This window comes from Cricetulus griseus, chromosome 3, assembly GCF_003668045.3.
Source record: "Cricetulus griseus strain 17A/GY chromosome 3, alternate assembly CriGri-PICRH-1.0, whole genome shotgun sequence".
Lineage (NCBI taxonomy): Eukaryota > Metazoa > Chordata > Mammalia > Rodentia > Cricetidae > Cricetulus > Cricetulus griseus.
This window is the reverse complement of record NC_048596.1, coordinates 101,391,226-101,416,980: the sequence shown is the minus strand read 5'-3', so window position 1 is coordinate 101,416,980 and position 25,755 is coordinate 101,391,226. Positions and strand designations below refer to the sequence as shown.

The 25,755-nt window shown below is 51.2% G+C and overlaps 1 protein-coding gene across 3 annotated transcripts in view; it reads right to left on the bottom strand.

Moving 5' to 3' along the window:
* The window catches only part of Capn5 (calpain 5), a 55,540-nt gene that overhangs the window by 25,585 nt on the left and 4,200 nt on the right, over positions 1 to 25,755 (bottom strand). The window contains exons 1-3 of one of the 3 annotated variants that reach the window (XM_027407707.2): positions 16,761 to 16,905; positions 13,713 to 13,907; positions 4,473 to 4,604 (exon numbers count right to left, since the gene is read on the bottom strand). In XM_027407707.2, the coding sequence (XP_027263508.1) occupies positions 4,473 to 4,604; positions 13,713 to 13,886 (306 nt within the window). In that variant the 5' untranslated portion in view covers positions 13,887 to 13,907; positions 16,761 to 16,905. Of the gene's footprint in view, positions 1 to 4,472; positions 4,605 to 13,712; positions 13,908 to 14,104; positions 14,205 to 16,760; positions 16,906 to 25,755 lie in introns of those variants that run through there. The other 2 variants (XM_027407709.1, XM_027407708.1) reach the window with 2 other exon arrangements.

Sequence of the window (25,755 nt, the reverse complement as noted above, 5' to 3'; positions counted from 1 at the left end):
GTGTGAAAGTGTGTGTGTGAGTGCCATAGGGTACATGTGAAGGTCAGGGGGACAACATGAGGGAGTCAGTTCTCTCCACCCACCATATGGATCCCAGGATTGTCAGGCAGCAAGCACCTTTATCCACCAAGCCACATGGCGAGCCCAATTTGTAGTTTTGTTTCCTTAAGTGTTTGAGAGAGAGTGTATGCACAAGTGTGAATAAATGAAAGTTAGAGTGTGTGGTGTGATAGCTGGTGTGTATGAGTAGGGTGCTGGGGATGGAAACATGAGCTTTGCACAGGGTAAGCATGTGCTTTCCCACTGAACTGGATTCCAGCCCTTGTTTTGTTTTGTGTCTCCCCTGGACCAGACACCCTGGCAGGGAGGGTGGTCAGACACTGTAAGTGAAAACATGACTTGCCATGCCCAGGAGATGTTCAGAAAGCTGAGTGAATGGTAGAAATGCTGAATGTTGAATGAATGAATGAATGAATGAATGAATGAACAAATGACAAGGACAAAGGGTGATGAGGAGGCTCAGAGGCCTAGAAGGTGAGGAAGAGATGTGTTTGAAGCACTCCAGGGAAAGGGGTTCTATACAAGCTGTGGGTCCGTTAACAAGTGGTTGAAGGTGAAGATGGATGGAGTTGATGCCAAGAACTACAATTAGAGTAATGGGTGTCAAGGGCAGAGGGCAGATATTAACCTCACAGACATAATGATGTCCAGAAAGGCTGGGAAATTAGAGGTGCCAAACACTTTTGCCAGGCAGCAAGCCAGCACAGCAGGCTGGCAAGGACAGCAATGCCAGAGGCCGAGGCTGAGGCTGAGGAAGCTGGCATCTGTACAGACAGACACAGGCAGGGGAAAGAAGCCGGGTTTCTGCATCCCGAGGGAAGTGGGGGCGGCCTCTCCCTCCCCTGGAGGGAGTCCTCCAGGGGATCCAGGGCCACAAAACCTCTAGGGGGGTGGCCTGGCTCACTCCTGGGGAGAGAAGTACACATTGCAGGAATTCTGTGACTGCTGTAATGAAGACCCACAGACAGGGCTGGTGGAAGGACCAACAGACAGCTGTGTCATATGTTTGTGGCCAGTGAGGGAAGAAGGAGGTGGATGCAACTCAGCCAGCCACTGGACAGACCCTGTGAGGAGCCACCCAAGGCTGGATGGGGAGGGAACTCAGGAGAGAAGGGCCCCTCTAAAGTGGCATCTGTGGTTGCAGAAGTGAAAACAAAGCAAGTATCACAGACCCAGCGGAGAAAAGGAAAAATAAGGAGACCCCTAGCACTACTGCCTCTGGGTGGTGAAAGTCACTTGGTTTTTATGCATTTCACATCTTCCAGTACCCAGAACATACTATGTACACGGGACACAGTTAAGTCCTCCATTTATCACTTCTCAGTGAACCAGTTTGTAACTGAGGCATGAGCTGGGAGAGAGTGGGTAACATTCAATGTATTATTGTTGGTTTTGTTGTTAATGAGACAGGGTTTAATGAATAGCCCAAGTGGGCCTTGAACTCAAGATCTCCCCGCTGCAATCCCTGAAAACTAGGAAACATTTAAACTGGAAACAAAGATTGCCTGGTCCCAACACCCCCTATCTCTCCCCAGCACTGCCTAGGACTGACAGGCCTCTGCCTTATTCCCTGCCCCCAACACATGCATGTTCTTGCTTTGTGCGATGGTCACTTCTGTCTTTACTTCCAGCCAGAACCCCAGCTGGCTACTCTTGGGTCCCAGGAAGCTGGGAGCAGGCAGCAGGCAGCAGGCCCATCCCATTTTGGGGGTTGCACTAGGCAATGGAGAGGACACCTCCCAGAGAACCTTGGATCTGGCCTAAGCTGAGCCTGATGATAAGTATTCAACCCAATCATATCCTAACTGTGGGTTCACGGGGCCTAATCACCTCAAATCTACTGTCTGCCTTAGGGAACAAACTACTGAGCTGGAGGAGGCCATATCGAGAAACAGAGAGCCCTGCAGAACAGATAATTAGGTGAGACGCCCAACATTTGTCTATGGGGCCTGGAAAGTCGGGCTAAGGTCAGTGACTGCTTTGAATCCTGTGCCCATCAGCCCCAGACCACCTTGAGGTCTAGGAATAAAGGATCAGCTTCCCTAGAGGAAGGGCAAGAGTGTCCCAGGCATGATACATGAGACTCACTCAGCACTGGGAAAGCTCAGGTAGGCGGGGTTCAGAGTGCAACTCACCCTTACTGCCCTTCCAGGGGAAAAAAACAGAGTAGGGCAGGGGAGGCCCTGCAGGGCAACAGGACAGAACAAGAGGGGTGATAACAAACAGGGACCAGTCAGTGGGGACAGCAGGGGATGTAAGGCACAGTAATGAGCTCCCCAGGGCCTCCTTGCATGAGCCAGAGACTGTCACCACAGCAGCACCCGGAGGTGGAATGCAATTAGTCTAGAGCATGTAACCCTGGCCCAGCCTCCCCCGGGGCAAACTCCTGGAGATCATCCTGGGAGACCACCATGGTTGGAGTCTCAGCCCTATAGAAGACTGAGTTACCACACTGATAAGAAGCAGGCCTCCAAGCAGGCCACCTTCTCCACCAGCTAGACAGGGAGCCTGGGAAGCCAAGACAGTGAGACAGCAGGATGAGTATCTTTCCTGTCCATGCATAGCCAGACTTGGTTAGGTTCCAGTCCATCAAGAGACCCATGGGAAATGGGCAGCAAGGTCAGCTTTGGAGCCATGGGGCTGTACTGGGTTCAAGGTGGGGCAGCCGTCTGTTCCCCAAGCTTTTGGGTCCTCCCTCTGTTCACTGCACCAGGCTCAGCAGGAAGGGGCAGACTAGGCCATCTCTGCCCCTGGGGAGTTCACCTCTAGAGGGGAAACTCAGATAAACAGGCAATTACAGGGCAAGGTGGAGCAGCACACAGGGCCCACATGCCCCCACCCCCCCAGCCCCTGGCCAAGGTCCTGCAGCCCTTGCTCAGAGTCGGGGCTGGAGGAAGCAGCGCTGAGCACCAGTCCTCCACCCAGAGGATGGTTCCAGTCTGAATCCTCTGTGGCTCTTGACGCCCACAACAGACACATTCTCCCTGTCCAGCATAGCCTCCCCACCATTTGATAAGCCACATCACTGGGCTCTATCTGAGCACTAAAGGCCCACAATGTGCAGCTGCTGTGACCCTGACAGGGACACCTACTGGGTGGCTGTGGTCCACACTGTCCAGTAGACAGCGGAGGATAATAGAAGACCTGCAAAAGTGTTGGCTTTGGCTAAGGACACAGCTCCCTCTGATGGCCTGGGAAAGCAAGGAAAAACTTACCTATTCCTTGTGTTCTGTTTCATGGAAACGTCTTTTTTTTTTTTTTTTTTTTTTTTTTTTTTTTTTTTTTTTTTTTTTTTTTAGATTTATTTGTTTATTATGTATACAGTGTTCTGTCTGCATGTGTCCCTGCAGGCCAGAAGAGGGCACCAGATTTCATTATAGATGGCTGTGAGCCACCATGTGGTTGCTAGGAATTGAACTCAGGACCTCTGGAAGAACAACTAGTGCTCTTAACCTCTGAGCTATCTCTCCAGCCCAAAACATGTTTTTTTAAATGTTTAAACCTAGGTATTTATTTGTCAGGGGCACATATGGAGGTCAGAGGACAACTTTTGGGAATCCATTCTTTTCTTCCACCATGTGGGTCCTAAGGATGAAACTTGAAGGCAAGGGCCTGTACCGGCTGAGCCATTTCCCTCGCCAGGAACACTCTTATGTTGTAGGAATAATGATTACTCTAAAACAGGTCAGTGTGGCCAGCACTGACTAAGAGCACACTGCCAGGAGTCCTATAAGAACAGAGTTTCTTCTTCCTCCTCCTCCTCTTCTTCCTCCTCCACTTCTTCCTCCTCCTTCTTCATGGCTTTCAGGCAGGGTCTCATATATCCCATCTAGTCTTGAACTCACTATGTAACTGAAAATGGCCTCCCCTCCCCAGGAAGGTAGTTCTAAGTACTATATTTAAGGTCTTCTGCTGAGTGTTGTCAAGAAGGTCCAAGTGGCAGGCCCAGGACCCATTCCATCACTCCCCAAACCCTTGCCCTTGGCACAGAACATCAGCTGCATGAACACAGAAACCATGAACCACACCCTGATGAACAACCGGGAAAACTGAGGCCCAGAAAAAGACAGCAACCATAGCATGCCACACAGCAGTTACTAAGTGCTGAGTGGTATCCCTCCAGGGAAGACAACACAGGCAGTGTGCACATTTCACAGCGGTATTCTCTGCTCCACAGGACACTTGTCCCTCAGTAGTTGGGGAAGGGACACATCAGAATCACCTTGGGCACCCTAAGGATCCCAGGCTAAACAGGAGTGGGAAGGCCAACCTGCTAACGGATGCCCAGCCTATCCATCCCAGAACCAGGCTTTCAGGAAGCCCCACAAGTCTCACTGAAGCCACATCTGTCCCGCAGTGAGAGCCATGGGCTGATTGACTAGACCCTGATGCTGCCTGTCCCCAGACCTTACCTTTTGCCAGAGTACCTCTCGAGAAGCGAGTGACGAGCAGGCGGCCACAAACCAGCAGTTGCCCACCTGGCCCTGGTGCAGGTCGTGAGAGCTGATGCCATCTACGAAGAGGCGGGGATCATCACAGATATCCTGCAGAGAGGGAAAGGAGAGCATGAGGACCTGAGGACATAGGTTCTTCTCCAAGGCAGGAGAAAGACTCTGTCCCCTCTCCCACAGAAGGGAGGTACACAGACAACCATGCCCCAGAATCCTGCCTGGACTGTGTCTCCCTGCTTGGCCACAGAGCCTTTCCACTACGGTGAGCTGCGGGATGATGGCTGAAGAAGGAGTGCTGGACCCTGGGTCACCATCTTCTTGCCTTGAGTGGATCTCCCTGTCCAGCCAGCCCTCAAGGCCAGCCACGGCGCAGCCAAGCGACAACCCCCAAAATGACTCATGATCAGTAGAAAAGGAGGATGTTCAGGCAGTGACAGGGTTGCTACTGCCTTCTAAGGATGAGGAATGGAAGCTCAGGGAAAGGCAGAGCTTGTCATAACACAGGACACATAAATACCCAAGTGGGGCAGATATCCTGTTGATTTTCCACGGAGATTGGCAGGGATGACCACAGAGGCACAGGGCATGCCAGGAACCAGGTGGGGGCAGCTGCTGGACAGTCATGTCTGGCAGTACTTGGGCCCTACCCCTCCTGGAAGCTTGGTCTAGTTTTCCAACCTCTCCACCCCTCACCATTGCCCTTGAAGACCCCAAGGCAGTGCTGTGGAGTAGGAAACATATAGCTTTGGCTTCTGCACCAAGAAACACACTCTGAAAGCATAGATCCCTGCCTCCCAGACCTGACACCCTGCCTAGGCAGGAGCCGGACACTGGCTGGATCTCTGAGGGAGCAGATAGTACCATAGGCCCAGTCCAGGAAAGCAGCTAGGCATAGTCACAGCCTCCCTGGAGCCTAATATGAGCACGTAGGCCAGGCTGCTGCAGGGCTAGGTGTGAGGGGCCCTTTCCTGGCCAGATTAAGTCTTCTCAGAGCTGTGAGTGTGCTTCTTGCAGCAGGCCCACCTACACCTCCTCTGTCAGTGCCTCCATCCACAGAGCTGAGAGGAGCTGAACTGAGGGGGTGAGGGAGGCACAGCACCAAGACACAGCTTTATAACTAGGACATAATGCTGGCACCATGGCTCAACACCCACTGGTCCTGAGAACTAAGTGCTGTGCCCATTTCACAGATGGGAGGTTTAGCATGATGCCTGTGATATAGCTGTTTCCTTGGCTTGACAAGATCATCTCCATCTTGAAGCCAAGTGGCTATGATGACCCCATTAGCTAGCTCAGGCCTATTAGCATTCCCTTGGTAGGTGTGCAGGGGAGAGGCTCACAGACACTAAGAGGTCATCACATGATCCTCAAGAGGCTCCCTACCTTCAGCCCTAAGGTAACAGTTGACTGGGGATAGGATTTCCTGGGGGTGTAGCTGCCTATGAACTGCCCCGCCCCTATAACTCCATTGAACTCACTGGTTCACCAGGTTTGGCTTGGACTAAACCCTCTCTTTGATCTGCCCATGCCCTGTCTATCTGGAGTGAATAGAAGTTTCTTCACATCTCCCAGAGAAAGCCACACAACCAGTGGTACCTACAGAGAACAGACAGAGACAAATAGGAGTTGGGGTGGAACATCCCTGGGGAAAATTCTGGGAGTGACACACCTCCTAATTGAGGTGATAGCTGCTTGGGCCCTAAGATATAACAACTAAGGTGGAGTGTTCTGTGCCCAGTGAAAATCAGTCTAAGGTGTATCCTGAGGGGAAACTCCAGAGTAGCCAACCTCTGTGTGATAGAAAACTAAAAATTGTTTAATTTTTAAATTAATATTTAATTTTTTGATATTTTTGCTTTTCTAGACAGGGTTTCTCTGTGTAGGCCTGGCTATCCTGGAGCTTGCATCATTGACCAGGCTGGCCTCAAATCCAGAGACCCACCTGCCTCTCTGCCTCTTGAGTGCTGGTATTGAAGGCCTGTGCCACCATCGCCCAGCTAATTGTTGGGGGGGGGGTTCGAGACAGGGTTTATGGGTGTGTAGTCCTGGCTGTCCTGAAACTCACTTTGTAGACCAGGCTGGCCTCGAACTCACAGAGATCCACCTGCCTCTGCCTCCCGAGCGCTGGGACTAAAGGTGTACGCCACCACCATGCAGCTAATTTTTAATTCTTAATTCTATTTTAAAATTTGATTTTAAAATAAAGCGTTAAAGTTTTTAAATTAAATAATATTAAATTAATTAACTTAGTGCCTTTCCTTTGCAGGCCCGTGTGATATGGTAAGGGATGCTATGCTTCCTTGTTGTATAGACACACTGCATTGGTACGGGGATTCCTCCAAAGTAGCTGATGGACTGTTAGATGCTATATTGCAGTCTCTGAAAGTAACACATATGGGAAGGGAGCGTAAAAAAGCTGTCGTGGCAGCCACAGTGCCCTGGCTAAGAGTGACAAGACAAGCAACCACCAAGACTGAGTTGTCTTCCCAGAGGAAACTGGCCTGCCTTCAGGATGGGGCAAAGACAAATCCATGTTTGGGAGCCCTGGGAGGCTTCAAACTCGAACAATTGTTCACCAAAGGGGTGAGGGATGAGAGGTACAGGTTATCCCTGCTGCACCCAATGCTGGAGGGCAAGGCGGTCGATTGATATAGGAATCCCCTGCAGGTAAGGGCTAGGCAGAGGGACCAGAGGCCCCACAGTGATCTCTCCATCTCCTACTGATATGCATAATACTTGAGCTTTCATGGAGTCACATATACCTTGATTCATAGCAACCTCTGAAAACACAAGGGTGGGGATAATGGATGAATCAGGAAATGGAACCATGTAGGTGAAAAATATTGACATTAAACTTGTCCTGAGTGGGTTATAATTACCTCCCGCTCCAGATTCCTCGACTTACACATTTCTCCCTTGCAAGGAGGTAGGGGTGGTGTACTGCCAGGATACTCCCTGCACTGAAGATGTGACTTGTGGCAGCAGTCATATGTGGCTGGGAACAAGGGGAGACTATAGAGTGGAGAGATCATTCACTTAGTCTACAGATGTTTCAGCAGCCAGGTATTGCAGGTAAAAGCAAAACAAAACAACAGGGCAGGTAGGCCCACATTCCAACATTTTTCTTTAAAAAAAATTAACTAATTAGCTAGTATCATTCCTATATGTTCATGACACGTGGTACCCATGTGTCATGGAGCACATGTGTGCACTGGCACGTTTGGAGGTCAGAAGACAACTTCCATAGAGTTAGTTTTCTCCTTCCACCTTTACATGGGCCTCCCTGGGACCAAACTCAGGCCCAGGTCCAAGTAACGGTTGTTTTATCAGCTGAACCACCTTGCTGGCCCCATCCTTCCCTTCTGAGGGCACTGTGGTACATGTGGTGGCACCTCTTCACATCATATGGCCCAGAAGGTTTCTGTTTGTTTGTTTTGCTCTGATCTTTAGCATTCCCTTAGCTGATGAGCCCAGACAATTTGCATTTACTTGGAACGGATGCAGCAGACCTTCAAGGGGATCTGCCAACCTCTGCACAAAGATCTCAGTATATTACACTTGCCTCTAAGTGTCTCACAGATTTAGAGACATCAGAAAGCTGTGCACCTGCGTCCGCAGGATTGAGGGTGGGAAATCAGCCCACCCAGGGTGCAAGGACTAGGCACAGCCGTGAAGCTTTGGGAGCCCCTCTCTCCTCCTATCCCGAGATCCTCATCACTACTATAAAACAATTAACTGGGATGGGACTTCTTGGCGGCATAGTCACTTGTAAGTAGCCCCATAAACTCATTGGTTCACCCAGGGTGGCCTAAGGCAGAACCCTTTTGTCAGTGCCCTCTCTATCTTCCCAGGAAAAGTCACACTCCAATGTCCCAGGCACAAATGGGAGCTAGAGCAGACAGTGGTCTCTGCCTGTTTGGGAGTCACTGGATCTGCTCCTGGGCTCAAGCTGTCACAACACGGCAGCTGAGGCCCTTTCACAGGCAGCCAGCAGAGGGCAGGAGAGCCTGGGAGGCAGAACTCAATTCCTGCATGTCACTTGCTGGAGATGCAAACATAGGCAATGTCATCCTCTCTGTTACTCCATATCCTCAAATGCTGGCCCCACAGCGATATGTGTGGCCTCCACAGATGGTGGCAGTGGAGCATTCTGCAGGAGGAAATGGGATAATGGGATCTCAGTTCCGGGTTTGGGACTCATTTGGCCAGAAAACAAAACAAAACCAAACAACCAAACAAGCAAACAAACCAAAACACCAGAATTATCAGACCAGGAAAAGAAAGGGTAACTCCCCCAAGGGCACTAACTGAGTTGGAGACCTGACCACTTCTAGCTGGGGATACAGAGGATTCAGGGGCAAGCTACATAGTGGCTTCTCCAAGGCACAGATCTGTGTTCTGCCATCTCTGATCAGTAGAAACCTGGTCAGGAGGCCTGCTTCTTGTCCCCAAGTCCACTCTCAGGAAGCTCTGGCCGGAAGCTGAGCTCTGTCAGCCCTGCTTCCCCCTAATCTTATCTTCTATAGTGGTGTCTCCTAAATAAGGCCCCGAAAGGGGGGCAGGGCTTCACTTCTCGAGAAGTCTATGACATGAGTCCACACTGAGAGAGCCACCACCTGCTGTCACTAGGGCTGCAGAGGGAGATGACATCAAGGTGCTCATCTACTTCAGTTCCTCCCAATAAGTGCTCTGTGACAGACACCCACTCCAGATGAGGCAGAGATGTCCAAGGTCAAGCAAAACTGAGTGAACAGACAGGGCAGAGCAACTGGCTGGGCTCCCAACATGGGCTCTCCCTGTCATTATACTGTGTCAGCCTGGCTCTAACCCCAGAGCACCCACCCTCCTGCCATGCCCACCCCAGCCTTGGAAAGAAGACTGGGAGAAATGAAGTTCCGGAGTGACAAAACCACCCTTGCTTGTGTGTCAACAAGACCAAGGAGAAAGAGATGTCTACCCCTGTCTACCAGTGTAAGCCAAGGCTTCTCATCTTTCCTGATCACAACAGTTAGAGACAGGTTCTACTGCAGTCAGGCCTGAGTCCCCAGGGAAATGGAGTAGTGACAATATGAGACCAGAAAGGCTGCCAGGAACGTGGTATCTTCAGAGCAGATGTGGGGAAGATGGGGAGGGGGGCGGTGGTAGGACTTTGGGAGAATAAGGACCTCCCAAATGCCCTGAAGATGAAATCAATCTAACCACAGCCAGTAGGAACACTGCCCTCCCACTCACGTTCATACACACACACACACACACACACACACACACACACACACACCCTACCTTGCTGCCAGGCCATCCATGCACCATCCAGCCCTGCCCACATCAGCTTACTAATGGTGGCTCTAAAAGAATGTTTAATTATTTCAGGAAATCCCTTTGGTTGCAGTAGAGAAAGTCCCTAGAGATAAATCAGCTCCTAGGAAAGACACATCTCACCAATCAGATAGCTCAACTGCATATGCAGATTTCCTGACTTTTGTTTCTTCTTCCCTATGAATTTTAACACTGCAGCAGGTGAGGTCAAATCTGTAAATGAATCTATTTCGTTTGATCGGCCTCCTGGTTTTGACTGTTTAGTAAACCATGGGCTGGACCTGAGACACTGGGCACCACTTTGCCTGAAGATCCCTGTCTCTGCCAATGAGCTCTCTGACAAGGGAGGCGGTTGGCACAGGGAGGCAAGTTGGAAACAGAAGCTACTGACAGGGCATGGAGGGATAACAAAGTATCCTAGATTGGACTGCATGGGGCCTTCTGTGAGCCCTGGACTGAATACCCCAGGCCAGGGTGCCACACCCACACCTCTGAACCTGCAGTCACCTCAGCCGGTCAGACCAGCTGGCCCACATTTAACCAGGCCTGATCCATGTCCCTCCTGGCTCAGCAGGAAATTCAGGCTTCCAACTAGTGTAGAGCCAGGAGCACAGCCAAGAAAGTGATGGATATGAGTTGGCCAACCATGCACACAGCTGCCCCTTCAGGGTACACTGCCTGTACACATCCTTCCTCCTGCCCACTCCCGAATCTAAGGTCACAAGAGTGGCCACTGCAGGGACTTTGCCTGGGACATAACAGACAAGTCACAGAACGTGGTGCCCCCTCTGCAGTTATCCCTCTTCCCTCCCCCATCTCCTTCAGCAACCCAGCCTTGTCTCCTCCACCTCCTCTCATGCCATGGGCCTTCCCTGATGCTCTGAGAAGACTAGGGGAGAGGCTCAGTTTTAGGCAGAGCAGAGGCCTTCCTATAGCAGGCCAAGTGGTCAGCACACTGAGAGTAACACCTTTGCCAAAAGTTGCTAGGCAGGTGGGGGCACCAGGATGCCTCAAGGAATGCTAGGGTTTCCAAAACTGACAAATGTTCACAGGCCTTTTACCTACTCCCGAGATAATGTCCAGACATAGGGAAGGCAAGAGAGCTGGGTGGAGGCTAGACAGCTGTAGCCCCCAGCCCAAGAACTAGAAGTGGCTTCTGCCTACATCCCTGGCTCCCTGGAGCCCCTCCCCCCATCACCTCCCTCTCCTTTAGCCAGCAGTAAGATGGCAGATGTTCTGTGTGTGGAAAAGAACACAACAGAGGCCTGGGAAGAGTAGTAAGATGGATGCCAAAGAGGGCAGGCCCGGTGCTCCCTGCAGAGTGAATGACAGTATACTAGGCCAGCTCTGGCTCCCAACCATGGGGCTGGCAAGAAGGATGAGGGCAGCTTGTTGCAGCCTCCTGAGCTCCAGCACCTCAACTTCCAGTAACCATACTCAGCAAGAATTATTCTCCCCACTTAAAGATGAGCAGCCTTGGCCCAGAGAAGGGGACACTTTGCTCAAGGCCACACCTCACTTCAAGAAGGCATCTCAGGCTGGAGCCTGAGAAAATTATCCATTGACAAAGGGAGGCTGAACAACAGGTGGGGAGCTGGGACAGGAAGGCTATACTCAGAAGCATGAAGGCTGAGGGCCTGAAGGCCTGGGAAGCTATGAAGCTCAGGGCTAGGGAGCTGGGGCTACTGAGAAGCGAGCCTGAGAGGCAGGAAGCTTGGGAGGCAGGGGGCCTGGAAGGCAGGGAAGCCTGGGAGGTAGGGAGCCTGGGAGGTAGGGAGCCTAGAAGACATGGAGCTTGGGAGGCAGAGGCCTGGGAGGCAGGGAGGCAGGAAGGTTGGAGGGACAGGAAGGCTGAGTACCTGGAGCCTGGGAGGCTGGGAAGCTGCAGGCTGGAAGAATAAGGGATAGGGACACTGAGTGGCTGGGGCCTTCAAGGCTGTCTAAAGAGAATTTCTACGAACAGATAAGTCATCATAATGCCAACCCAGACAGAGGTTTCTGGGAGTGAAGTCAGAATGTGCTGTAGGGAAAATGGCCATTTGCTCTGCTTACAGTCCGTCAGCCCTAGAACCTAGGAAACGGGACTGCTCAGAAGCACAGCTGCCTCAGGCCAGAGGCCAAGAAGCTGGGCATTAATGGTCAGGAGCTGGCCAACCCAGCCCTGGCCCAGGCTGCTCCACTTCCGTCCACTGTAGACCTTTCCCTCCCTCCCTCCACAGTTAAGTCCTCTGGGTCTCCATCACATCAAGTCCATGGGAACACAATCTGCCCAGTGGGCTCAGGCCTGACCAAGACTGAAGCCCGACTACTGTCCTGTGGGCCCTGCTCTGATGTCCCCATCTATGCCAACCACATGTTCTGGGACCCTGCCAAGGTAGGCAGTTCACCCTTCCTCTTCAGCTAGAGCTAGAAAGGCAGCTGGACAGGTGCCAAGGAAGGAGGAGGAAGGAGGAGGAAGGACTCCTGAACCCAGGGGAAAGGGCTCTGAGAAGGCAGTGACTCCATTGGGTCACAGAGCAGTGGACGCCCAGTCACTAGCACCCTCAGCCACCAGCCTGCCTACACAGCCTTGGGCCTCATGAAGCCCACCCCAGACTGTGACTCACAGTCTTAAGAAGAGGGTCAGGGCAAGGACAGTGTGCACTGAGGGTGGTGGCAGGAGGAGGCTCAGGCATCCACCCTTCCTCCTGGGAACCAGGATCTCACAAAGGCCCTTGAGAGCTGGCTACTACCCAATGCCTTGCTGAAGCAGACGGGAGCATGGCAGAGTAGTGCCAAAATCCTGTTACTAGGTCGGAGAAGGAACCCAAGACCAGACACTCCCCAAAGCCCTAAGACCTAAGGCCAAAGAACCCAGCCTTCTAGCTGGTGTCAGGGAGGGGCCGGGGTAGGACTCCTGGATGTGTGGTCCCTTCTCTGCTCAGTCTGTTTCCTTCCCTGACACAACCCCAGTTCACAGCAATGCCCAAGGCTGGCTGTTGGAAAGGACACAGATATGGAATTCATTTTTCTCCAAATGTCTAAGGACCAGAGAGACTGGACAGTGCAAATCTGACTGCCGTGTGCTGCTGAAAGCCAAGGCATGTGAGGCTCTACCGCCCTCACAGCTAACATGCCAGACACGGGGGCGGGGGTGCTTCCCTCGTGTGCCCTAGGTGCCACCTGTTTTGTCAGTGCAGAGGGAGCTTGATACCCCAGCCTGATAGTCTCTATGTGACTGCACCTTCCTCGCTGGCCTCACCCTGCAGCCAGAGGTGCCTTCTTTAAGAACGGGGCATGGAGGAGGCTGTGACAACTGCCCAAGTGACCTGGAAGAGCCTGGTTTCCTACACTAAAGTCCCTTGTCCAGTGACTGTCTGTTACCAGAATAGTGGTGAAACCTGGAAAGAGTCTGGGCCAGTATCCTCCAGCACCACCACCCCTGCCCGATTCACTGAGACCCTAGGAACTCCACTCCGCAGAACTTCTATGCCCATCTCATACACAGGACTTGGAACCAGAAGACATGTCTCAGGGGCCAACTATTTCTGGTGAGCATACAGCTCTTGGGCCCTAGACCAGGCTGGGAGTTGGCAAGGCCACCGACACTCAGGGTACAGGCCCTACCTTGGTCACCTGCTGTCCATCCTTATAGCTTGATGAGAGTACGTGCTTCCACTTGTACAGGAAGTGACTTTTAAAATCAGCAAACTTGCCCTTCAATCTAGTTACACACAGGGCCCATTTGCAGCTTTTCACATACACCCCACATGACTGTGGGAGGGAAGGCTGAGGCCGGCAGTACTTGGTCCCTGAGTACAACATGCCTTAGAAGACCTGGCTAGGAAGGTGGCTGCCTATGGGATCAGAGCCCATTCTCTCTAGGGAGGAGGGCCAGGTACTAACCTTAGGCCGCTTCCAACTAACTGTGGGTCCTGGGGTACTCTTATAGTAGAGAGAGTCGTCAGTGGCAGGGAAGTTGGGGTCCTCAAAGAGCACCTTCCTGCGCAGACAGGCCCGCTTCAGCCCCGAGTAGCTCTGGTCCTCATAGGACTTCACGCAGGAGAATGTGGAGATCATGTCCCCAAGAATGGGAGGCACCTAGAAGAGAAGAAGGCAAGAAGACCGTCAATCATGGGCACCTGACGACCTTGCTGAGATCTGACCACCGGATACACTCCCAGAAACATCCCAATGACACAGGCAAGCAAAGGTGCAGAGAGGGGCAGGGGTCTGCCCAAGGTCACAGGGCTAGCACCTGCTATAGGGGAAAGAGGTGACAGGAGCGAACCACCTGCCTCAGCTATTGAGTTTGTCTCCTTTCTTGTGTCTGAAAGGTGATACCAGGCCCTCAGGCCACCAGTGCCTTGTGTCCAGGGCTGGCCCAGGCCACACCCACCTCACACTCCCTGTCTTGTTTAGCCAGCCCTCCCTACTGCTTTGGGACTGAATCATGTAAGTGGCCACCCCCAGCAGCTTGTGGCCAGTGTCACACCCACAGGTCTCAGCTGTGGGCATCTCAGAGGTCTCTTCCTGACAAATTCCTGCCCAGGTTGTTCCCAGCTGTCATTCAGTCTCCACCCGAGCAGTCTGCCTCCTATGTGCACCTTACACTTAAGGAGGGAGCAGGCTCCCAGCCCCTGGGGCTCTGTTTACTCCTCAGGAGGCAGGAGACCATCCCATACCCTGTATTTTGTACACTGACCAAGTTCAAGGGACACACCTTGCACCAATATGGTCAGGGGAGGGCCCAGAGAGCAGGGGTTTTGTGTGTGGGGGAGACAAAGCCAATGGGGGCTTGGCCCATGGAGTGTGTTGACAGGGGTCTGATCTCTCACACTTCATCTTCAACCTCTCCAAATCTACTCATCCTGGGGAGCACTGGGAACAACACTGTGGTCTTATTGAGGTTCAGGCTGACCATGAGGGAAACTGAATGGTTTCTGGGCAAAATTTGGTAGCAGGACTGATGTAGGCACTGATTGTGGCCAAACCACTCATCTTCTGGATGACAGTGGAAAAGTCACTCAGCCTCTTTGAGCCCTTTTCATTCATCTCCAAGATGGGAACAAGGTTGCTTCAGTAAGAGAATGATGCCATTATGATTAGCCATGGGCAGAGGGTGGAGGAAGGAGAGCAAAGGGGTCAAGTCTCCTCTCATTCCAAAGAGACAAAGGGTTCTCTGGAACCCATCATGTGCAAGCCACTAAGTAAAAGGTTTATTGTGTCCACTGTTGAGAGCAAGGCCAGAATGAGGGCTGAGGCTCTGTGAGGTAAGGCACCTTACCAGTGTTCCCGTAGAGGCAGTGGACTGAAACCAGGGTCCTCAGGTTGAGGTGGATGGCCTATCTCAGCCTCAGGAGAAAGGGCTAGGCAATAGTGGGCAAGCTCCCACACAACCCTCAACTGACCTGTGGTCAAAGGAAGGTAAGAGGAGGATTCTTCAGGGAAAGGAAGAAACAGGAAGGAAAAGTCAATGGGCAGGGCCGTCAGTGCCTTGTTCTGTAGCTACAGCCACTGCAACCATTCAGGGTTGCTGTGTGACCTCAAGCCAACCAACCATTTAACTTCCCTAGCCTCTCCTCCACCCAGGGAGGTCAATCTTCTTGGGCCCTAAGGCCTCTCTCAGCATTGAAGTCCTAGGAAAAGTGAAAGAGGAGACTGGAAAAACCTCAGGGTCGTTAGGCACCAAGCAGGCTCATTAGCCCTGCAGGCTTTAGCAGCCAGGGCTCAGGAAGCAATTTAAGCCACAAGAATTAGATCAAGGAGCTGAGAATCAGCTATTGTGATTCCAGTATTTCAGAGCCCAGAGGGCCCAGAGTGCGGGAGCAAGCAGGCTGAGATCACACAGCAGGATGGCAAATGAGGCTTCTGGCTGCTCTCCAGGCCACAGAGGGTCAACGCCACATGAAGGATTCACTCTCCCAGGAAGAAGAGATGGGGCAACTAGGAGACACTGAGAGAAGAGGAGTCAGGTGGGCAGGGAAGGAGAGACAGGAGTGGACCACCAGCAGAGGCTCTGCCATATCCCAGTCATTCCCCCTTATCCCTGGCAGGCAGGCTGTCCCTGGTCTACTTCGGGAGTTCTTCTGGGGCCTGGCCTTTACCTACTCAACCCCCATGCTCCAAACAAGAGGCTGTTACCACATAGTACCTCATGAGGTCAGAGACTCAAGGGTTCACAGACTCTGCAGTCTCTCCCATCTCCAGGCACCATCTCAGAAAGTGAAGTATAAACAGGAAGGCAGGAAACCCAGACTGACGCACCAGCCTCTCTCCCCAGGCCCGTGCTCCAGGCATGACCACTTCTGGACATTTTGAGCAGGACAAGAGACCCTGTGTAATGTTAAGGACAGGCTGGGCTTCCCTGCTATCTGGTGTCCACCTGTTTCCCTGTCCTTGCCAATCTGACCCTTGCATCCTTTACCCTGGAGGCCCATGTTCCAGTGCCAGTCATTTCTTACAGGTCCCTCTAGCTGTGAACTCAGCTTTGCATATGCCTCTCTTTCATAACCCAGCCCTGGCCACCTGGAGGCCCCAGGTGCTCAGCACCAGTTACTTATGCCCATTTGGACACTCCTTGTCCATTTTTCCCAGCCCACCCTCTGAGGACAGGGCCTATGTCAAGTACCGCTGCATCCCCACGAATAACAGTGAGGTGCTGGGATTCAGTAATCACAGAACCATTGCAACAAAAGTTGGGTGTGGCAGGAACTCTATCCCAGGTGCAAAGAGCAAGCTCAAGAAAGCCAGGACTGGGGCTACAGAGATGGCTCAGTGGTTAAGAGCTCTGACTGCTCTTGCAAAGGATGGAGGTTCAGCCAGCACCCACGTGGCGGCTCACAACTGCAACAGGGGATTCAAAGCCCTCTTGTTGCCTCCACAGGCACCAGGCATGCCTATGGCATCCAAAGACACATGCAGTCAGCGTTCAGGCCATCTGGAGCCACTCACCCCCGCCTGCTGGGCCAGGCATCCGCTTGCCTCCTGGCCTTCCTGATGGCTGTGTGCCAGTGAGGGCCCACACCCCACTGTCCAGGCTGAGCTGGCTATGGCCCTGCCCTTCAGTCACTGTGACTAAGCCTGGGTTACAGAGCCCCAGGGCTGGACTAGGCTGGAGACTTGCATGGGCCATGTAGCCTACAGGGTCTTTGTCAGAAGTGGGAGCCTCTGGAAGAAATAATGGAGCTAAGCCAATCAGAGAACAGATTGAACCCAACAAAGGGCCAAGAATGGCCAAGGCCATCAATAGAGGCCCCGCTAGAGGAGTCACACCCCAATCAAGTAGTCTGCCTATAGTCCCGGTCACCGAGACATTGCCAGGGTAGACAAACGGATCAGTGGAATGGAACAGAGCAGAACCGAGCCTACATGGTCCACAGGTTTACCACTTGACTTATGGCTTGGTGCACTGAGGATGGTGGATCATTTGCTCTCCACGTGGAAGAAGAACGATCTTGACCCTACCTCACACTACACACAGAACCAATCCCAAGAAAACTGCAGTGGAACTCCAGCCACAGGGCTGTCTACAACCAGTGTAACATAGCTAAGAACTGGCTCAGCAGTTAAGAGCACTGGGTGCTCTTGCAGAGGACCCAGGTTCAATTCCTGACACCTACAAGGTGGCTCACAACCATCAGTAACCCCAGTTCCAGGGGATCCAATTCCTTCTTCCAGGCTCCACAGGCACTAGGCACATGTGTGTGTGTGGTACACAGACATACATGCAGACAAAATACCCATAGACATAAAATAAAAATAAAAAATCAGCAACAAAACAAAACAAACAAAAAACAGCACAATATAAAAGAAAGAGCAGCCGAAATAGAAGGAAAAGTGCTCGACTTCACTGATCGGCAAGGAGGTACAAATTAAAACCATACTAGACACCATCCCATCCTACCAGCAGGGCTAGAGAGAGAAGCACCATGACATGCTAGCTGTGCATGCCCCAAGCACAGGCTGGGGATGGGGTTGGACAGCACAGTGATGGGCTGGTGCACATGAAGCCCTGGGTTCCAACAGTGAAACCACAAGGGGAGCTCCGACACGGGCAGGGGTGGACATCTGCACAGTGACTGCAAAGCTGCTTATGTTCTGCTGAGTACGAGCAACATATATTCGAGACTTATCGACTATATCCCACAGATTCAGTGAACACAAGAATGTGTAGCACAGATTTCTTCTCAAAGCTTTTTTCTTTAAAGGCCTTGAACTCGTGATCCTACTCCTTCTCCTGCCCAAGTGCGGGAATCCCAGGCACGTCAAGCCCCCAGTAGAATCTGATGTGCTGAAAATTAGAAACTACTCAAGGACCATCAGCAAAGGACTGCTTGAGGGGGTTTTGTTGTCTTTTCAAACAACAGAAAACAAGCTTTTCATTATATCAAATTGAAAAGCAGGGCCAGATCACCCCATACCAAAGCCAAAAAGGAAAGTTACAGGGAAGAGGAGGCCCACAGGTTAAGGGCTGCTTGTGCTCTCTCAGATTACCTGAGTTCTGTTCCCAGCACCCACATGGGGGTTCACACCACCTACAATTCCATTTCAGCTCCAAGGGATCTAATGCCCTCTTCTGGCCCCTTCATGCATTGCACTCAGGTGCACATACACACACATACATACACACACATATATAAAATGAAAAAAAAAAAGTTACAGGCCAGAGGTTCCTAAGGAACGTAAGACAGAAAACCTGGAGCTGTTCTGGGTGGGGGTAGTTGTGCACTCCTTTAATCCCAGATCTTGGGATTAAAGGCAGAGGCAGGCAGATCTCTGTGAGTTTGAGGGTAGCCTGGACTACAGAGCGAGTTCCAAGACAGCCAAGGCTATACAGAAAAACCCTATCTTGACCTCCCCACCCCAGAAAAAAAGGAAGAAAGGAAGGAAGGAAGGAAGGAAGGAAGGAAGGAAGGAAGGAAGGAAGGAAACCTGGAGTCTAGGAGCATATTGTTACTGTGTGAATTTAGATGCTACAGAAAAGCCTCAGCAAAGGACTAGGAACAGAACTCCCCAGCACCTGAAAAGGACACTCACTGTGACCCCAGTGGCTGGGAAAAAGAATAGCTCAGCAGTGACAGTGACAGATGGCTCCCACTTGTGATCTTAGTCCTTGAGATGTTGAAGCAGAAGAACTGGTAAGAGTCAAGGCCAGCCTGTGTAGTGATATTTTGTTTGTGCTGTAACAAATAAAGCTTGCCTGAAGATCAGAGTGTGGAGCTAGCTACACTAGTTAGCCATAGAGACCAGGCACACACCTTTAATCCCAGCATGCAAGAGACAAAGGCAGGCAGACCTTTGTGAGTTCAAGGCCACCCTGGGCTACAAGAGTGTGTGGGGGGGACTCACACCTTTGATCCCAGCACTTGGGATCACATGCCTTTAATCCCAGCACTAGGGAGGTGGAGACAGGAGTAATATGGCTGGGTGGAGAGAGGAATATAAGGTGAGAGAGACAGGAACTCAGAGCATTCAGTCTGAGGATTCCCAGAGACAGGAATGGCCCCTTTGTTCTGAGGAATGGGCAGAGGTAAGAACTGGCTGCTGCTCTGCTTCTCTGATCTTTCAGCATTTGCCTCTATATCTGATTTGGGGGTTTTTATTATTAAGGCCAATTAGAATCTATGCTACAAGCCTGGGCTACATAGTGAGATACTGTCCAAAGATAGATGAAAACCACACAATCCTCTCATTAGATGTAAGGAAAATATTTGAGAATACTCAGCATCCTTTAACAATAAAACTGCAACAAATCAGATAGAGGAGTAATGCTCAGAATGAAATGATAAAGAACATGAAAGAGGGGGGAACATGCCAAACTCAGTTGTGCTTCTGTGATAACAACAAACAAACTCAAAAATGAAACCAAGAAAATCCCATCCACAGTTGCTACAGAAAGAAAACAAAGTAAAATGCTTAAGAATAAATGTGAGCAGGGAAGTGAAAACCCTTCACACTAAAACTGTAAAACATGGAGAAAACTGAAGGAAGACACAAATAAATGACTACATATTCTATGCTTCTGCACTGGAAGAAATAATGTTGGAGCCAATCTCATTCAGCATAATTCCGAAGACACTCCTCACAGAAAGAAAAACAGAACCCTAAAATTCGTAGGAAACCACCAAAGATCTTTGAATAACTTAAGCAATTTTGAGCAAAAAGGACAAAGCTAGAGATATCATGATGTTGGGAAAGGAAGAGAGAGAGAGAGAGAGAGAGAGAGAGAGAGAGGGAGAGAGAGAGAGAGAGAGAGAGAGAGAGAGAGAGAGAGAGAGAGAGAGAGAGAGAGAAAACAACAACAAAAACTACAGAAGCCAGGAACAGCTTAGTTGGTAGAGTGTTTGCCTAGCATGCGCAACACCCTGGGCCCCACCCCCAGCACCATCAAAGCCCAGAATGCTGGCCTATGGCTATAATCCCACTCTCTGGAAAGAGGCAGGGGGATCAGGAATTAAACATCATCCTTGTCTACCCAGAAAATGAAGCAAACCTGTGCTACATAAGATTGAATCTCATAAATAAATAAATACTCTCCACTTCAAGAATTAAGAAATAAACTGGTGTGAGGTGCATTCTTGAAATCCCAGCACAAAGGAGATAGAGACAGAAAGATTCAGAGTTTAGAGCTAGTCTTAGCTACAAGAGATCCAGTCCAAATGTGTGTGTTTGTGTTGTCTTAGTTAGGGTTTCTAATGCCATGACAAAACACCACAACTAAAAGCAAGTGGGGAGGAAATGGTTTATTTGGCTTACACTTCCACATCACTGTTCATCACTGAAGTCAGGAAAGGAACTCAAACAGGACAGGAACCTGGAGGCAGGAGCTGTTACAGAGGCCATGGAGGGGTTGTTGCTTACTGGCTTGCCCCTCATGGCTTGCTCAGCTTGCTTTCTTATAGAACCCAGGACCACCAGCCCAGGGATGGCCCCATCCACAATGGGCTGGGCCCTCCCACATTAATCACTAGCTAAGAAAGTGCCTCATAGCCAGATCTTATGGAGGTATTGACTCCAGCCTGTGTCAGGTTGACATAAAACTAGCCAACACACACACACACACACACACACACACACACAGCAGAACTATGATCATCAAAACAGCATGGCACTGGGGCATGAGATCAGGAACAGAAGTTCAGATGATTAGATACACATTTACAGTTCACTGATGCTCAGCAAAGGTCTCAACACCACCTCCTTAGAAAAGGGTCTAGACTCCAGTAGAGTGGGTAGGAACAAGGGAAACCTACACGCAACAGAATTAGTTACACCCTAATTTCACATATGCAAAATCCAGCTCAAATGTATTAAAGACCAGAAACTGTAAAACTGCCAGAGGAAAACGGGGAAATATCACAACATTAGCCTGGGCAGTTATTTTTCAGATATGACCCCAAAAGTACAGGAAACAAAAGCAAAAGTAGACAAGCAGCTAACTTTAAACTAAAAAGCTTCTACACACAGGAAGTGGTCCATGGAGCAAAGACAGCCCACAGAATGTGAAAGCCTACCTCTGGTAAGAGTCTAAATTCTAACACAATAAGGAACTCATGCAGCTCAATAACCACAGAGTAGACACTCAGTTGGAAAATGGGCAAAAGACCTAAAGAGATGTTTCTCAGAAAAGAAATATGAGCAGCTATCGGGGACTTGGGAACACAAACAACATCAGTAGCTATCAGGAAATAGAAAATCAAAGCCCAAAAGACATGCTCTCTCAGCTGGTAGTCCTCAAAAAGATGAGACAAGCATGGGTGAGAGGTGCAGCCACAGTGGACAACAGCAAAAGTGTACACACCTATAATCCTAGCATTCGGAGGTCCAGGCAGGAGGACGGGGTTCTAGGCAAGCCTCAGCTAAATACTAAAAACACTCTAAAATAGAACTAGCCAGGGCCAGCAAGTCCACTCCTGGGTTCATATCCTGAGGAAATGAAATCAGCACACTGAAGAGATGTCTGCATGCCATGGTCATTAGAGGAGAATTCACCACAGATATGGGAACAAACCAAATGTCATCAGCAGATGAATAGATAAGGCACTGTGGACTAGGGGCTGAGAGTGTAGTTCAGTTGGTATGGTGTCCACTCAGTGTGACTCCCAGAGGAAGGGAGGTAAAGTGGGCATGGAGGTGTGTATGCCTGCAATCCCAACACTAGGGTATTAGAGGCAGGAGGATCAGGAGTTTAAGGCCAGACTCTACTACATAAGAAATTCAAGACTAGCCTGGGCTGCATAAGGCCTTGTCTGAAAAAGCCCAAACAAAAGCCAGTGAGATAGGTCAGTGTAAAGCACCTTGCTGTACAAACCTGACAGCCTGAGTTCAACTCCCAGAACCTACATAAAGGAAAGGAGAGAGGGAGGAAGAAAGGGAGGGAAAGAGAGAGAGGGAGAGCCCTGACTTCACAGTTGTCCTCTGGCCTCCACATGCCTGCTGTGACATGCCCCCCACTCCCACACACTAATAGTAATAAAATAAATATTAATGACTTTTTAAAGAGACTACTGTATCAATCAGTTTTCTGGTATTGTGATAAGCACCTGAGATAACCAACTTCTAGAGAGAAAAGGTTGACCTGACTCAGTTTGAGTGGTTCCAACCTTCGATGGGTAAACCCATTACATTCAAGCCTCTAGTGGGGGCTGAAAAGCAATGCTGGGGACCTCAGGGTGAGCCAGAACCTCGCAACCCATAGTGGCTGGGAGTGAAAGCAGAAGGAAGAAATCAGGACTCCACAAGGTTCCTACTAGTCAATAGTACATTGCTGGGGATTAAGCCCTCAGCACATGGGCCTTTGGGGTACATTCCAGACCCAAACAATGGCATATTTTTGCTTTCCAGAACTGCTAACCCTCTAGGCAATATAGGTAAAGAGGAGCCCAGGGTGGCAGATACACTGTAGTCAATGTTCCGGGCGGGGCAGGGGGTGGGGGGGTAGGGGGGCAGGGGGGACAGGGGAGCACACGGGCACACTATGGTCAGTGCTCCCAGGAGCAGGGAAGGTTGCAGGACACGGGGAATGCTGGTTCCTCTTTGAGAGGAAGCATGATGGTATGGGATGTTAGAGTGTGTGGCTAGCATGTGTGAGGGTTCCATTCCCAGCATTGTGAACGGAGGAGGGGGGAGGATTATATTATTTCTCCTGCCAAAGCTGTAGTCTGGCCCCTCAGGTCTCTAGCTCTTTCTCTGCTGAGGAAGGGAGGACAGATGGATGGACGGGGATGGAGCAAGTGTGAAGAGAAAGCTGGGCTCAGGCTACCCAGGGTTCCACGCTCCTGGCTTCTGGGTGTAGGGACTTCTGGCTGTGGCGCTGAGGCAGCCAGGCCCAAATGAGTCACCCAGCCAACGCCAGGCAGGCTGGCACCCACACTGGGAAATCCTGTTTTTCTCCTTCCCTTCCCCTTATCATTTCTATTGGTGTCCAATCCCCTCTCCACCCAGTGACAGTGAGCTTCTGACAACACCAGCTGGGGGGGGGGGCTGTTCTCCCACCACCAAGGCCTAAGGGCAGGGCCAGGCACATGGAGTGAAGTCTGAGCCAGCCCTAACGGATGGAGGTCCAGTAGCTTGGATGCCTCCACACACACGCAGAGTGAGAAAACAGTTCTATCTTGGCTCTGTCTATGTGGCTGAGTCACAGCCCTGACCACACAGCTGTTCCTCATTTGGGACTTAGGTCCTGCTGAAGGTATAAACAGGCAGGAGCTGGAAGGCCTCTGTAAGCAGGAGGCTGCTGGGATGGGGTGGGGCTGGGGGAAGGGCACCTCAGCCCCTGGGCTCCTGTGGGCTGTGGCAGTGACAGGAAGAAGCTGAACCAAGTGGCTGCTTCCTGCATGGGCTCTGCCTTGGCGACTAACTTGCCACAGTTTGAGCTCTCAAAGATACACTTCCCAGGAAAGCCCTCAGCCTGGGCAACAGAGGACAGGGGCCACCCTTCCACAGCCTCACAGCCCAGCATATGCTGTAGACATTGAAGCAGGAGTGGTGGGGGGTGGGGTGGGAGGAGCTACACGCAGATGCAGCCTGTATTCCCAGCGTCCAAGTGTATCCTACCAGGGTGGGCAGGGACGGGATGCTCAGGCCCAGGACACAGGTGCCACTCACTCCGAGCAGGAGAGACAATTTGACAAAAAGAGGCTTAATGTAGTCATGTGACCCAAGGCAAGCTGCTGCCCTCTCTGGCTTACAGGTTCTTACCATGGACAGTGGTGTAGAAATCGCTTTGTGACTTGATTTCCAATCTGGTAGATTTGTTACCAGGACAGCCATCCCCTGCTCCCCCCACCCCTGTTTTTTTTTTTTTTTAATTTTTTTGTTTGTTTTTGCATGGGCAGACTGTGACCCTAACTCCACCTCCTTCCTAAACTGAGGGCTTTAAACCCAGTGAGTAACAGTACCCATTTCTCAGATGGAGAAACTGAGGTGCCCTTTCTCAACTCAAGTTCCAGCTTTGGAAACAGACTGGATTGTTTCCACTGCCCATAGGGAAGAGGAATGGACGTTCAGGGCAGAGGCAGGAGCCTGTCCTATGTCAGAGCCCGGTTCTGCCCACTACCTCTTCCCCAGGGTCCTGTCCTGCACCTGCTCTGTGCCTGGCCAAAAGCTGTGCCCCAGAGGTCAGTTGGTAGAGAGAGAGAGACCCCAGGAGTCTGCTCTGGGAGGAAGGGGGAACTGTGTGGACCAGGACTTCAGAGAGGTAGGAGGGTAGGAAGGAGGAGGAAGAGCTTGCTGGGAGGAAGAAACTAGTTAGGCCAGGCTGGAGGACAGGGTGTGGGGGAAAGGGAGGAAGGAAGTGGGAGAAGCAGCCCTGAAAGCCAGGCTCAGGACTTACAAAGTAACTTACAAGACCTGGCTGCACTTGTGAGAAGTGCCTGTCATGGCGTGGTGCAGGCTGTGGGAATAAAAAGCAGGCCAGGGCCTGCAGGCCGGAGCGCTCTGCGTCACCTGGGCTCCTTCCTTGGAGACATTGCCTCCTAGTATGGCAGACCAGGTGTCAAGGTGACATGTTGGTGGCATGTCCAAGCCCTGTGCACTGTTCTGAGCTGAATGCAGTTCTTGCCCATAGCAGCCTTGGATGCCAGTGTCCCCTCCCCATGTCCAGGTAGAGACAAACTGGAGCTCAGGTTATAAAGCTGGGCCTGAAATGTCTCACTCCTAGAACGAGGAGGAGGGTCCAGGAAGGGCCAAGCAGTTCACCTCTGTGATCCAAGGCCCAACCTGCCCCCTCACCAGCATACCTGTTCCCACCCAGCACTATTCTCATGGGCTTTTTCATTTCCTTGGTTTGTTTGTTTGTTTGTTTCAGAGTTTGTCTATGTTGCCTTAGCTGGGCTAGGATGGAGATTGTTATACAGAGATGCGCCTGCCTCTGCCCTCCACTGCCCAGCCCCCACTCCCCACCCCAAGTGCTAGAGTTGAAATCATGAGCCACCATGAGCTCACCTGTCTCTTAAAAGGTGCTGGGGAGGGTCCAATGACCTACCAGTCACTAGCTTTACAGAATGCACATCTCACATGCGTTACAGTCACAGCCCTAGGATGGGATCCAGACACTGGAGTGACCACAGGGACATGGAGACACAGTCCTCTCTCCTAAGACCACTAGGTTCTGGCTCCTGTGGACTCAGGCTGGGCACCAGGGTCAGAGACAAAGCAGTCTCGGGCCTGCCTGAAAGGAAGCAGGCAGAAGACACACTCAGTCACTGAGTGACCTCATGAGATATCCAGGACCTTGACTAAGGGAACCAGCTGTTGCAGGCACCATAGAGTAGGGCAAGTGTGGGGTGTGGGGTGGGGAGTGCAGGGTGTCTGCAAAGACACAATAATCGGTTTCTTCCCTGGGTTGATAATGGCCCCCAAAGATAGCCATATATGGGAATCCTTAGACCCTGTGGACCTCATGTAGCACTAAAGGCTTGCAGGTGGATGGATGGAGGACCCTGGA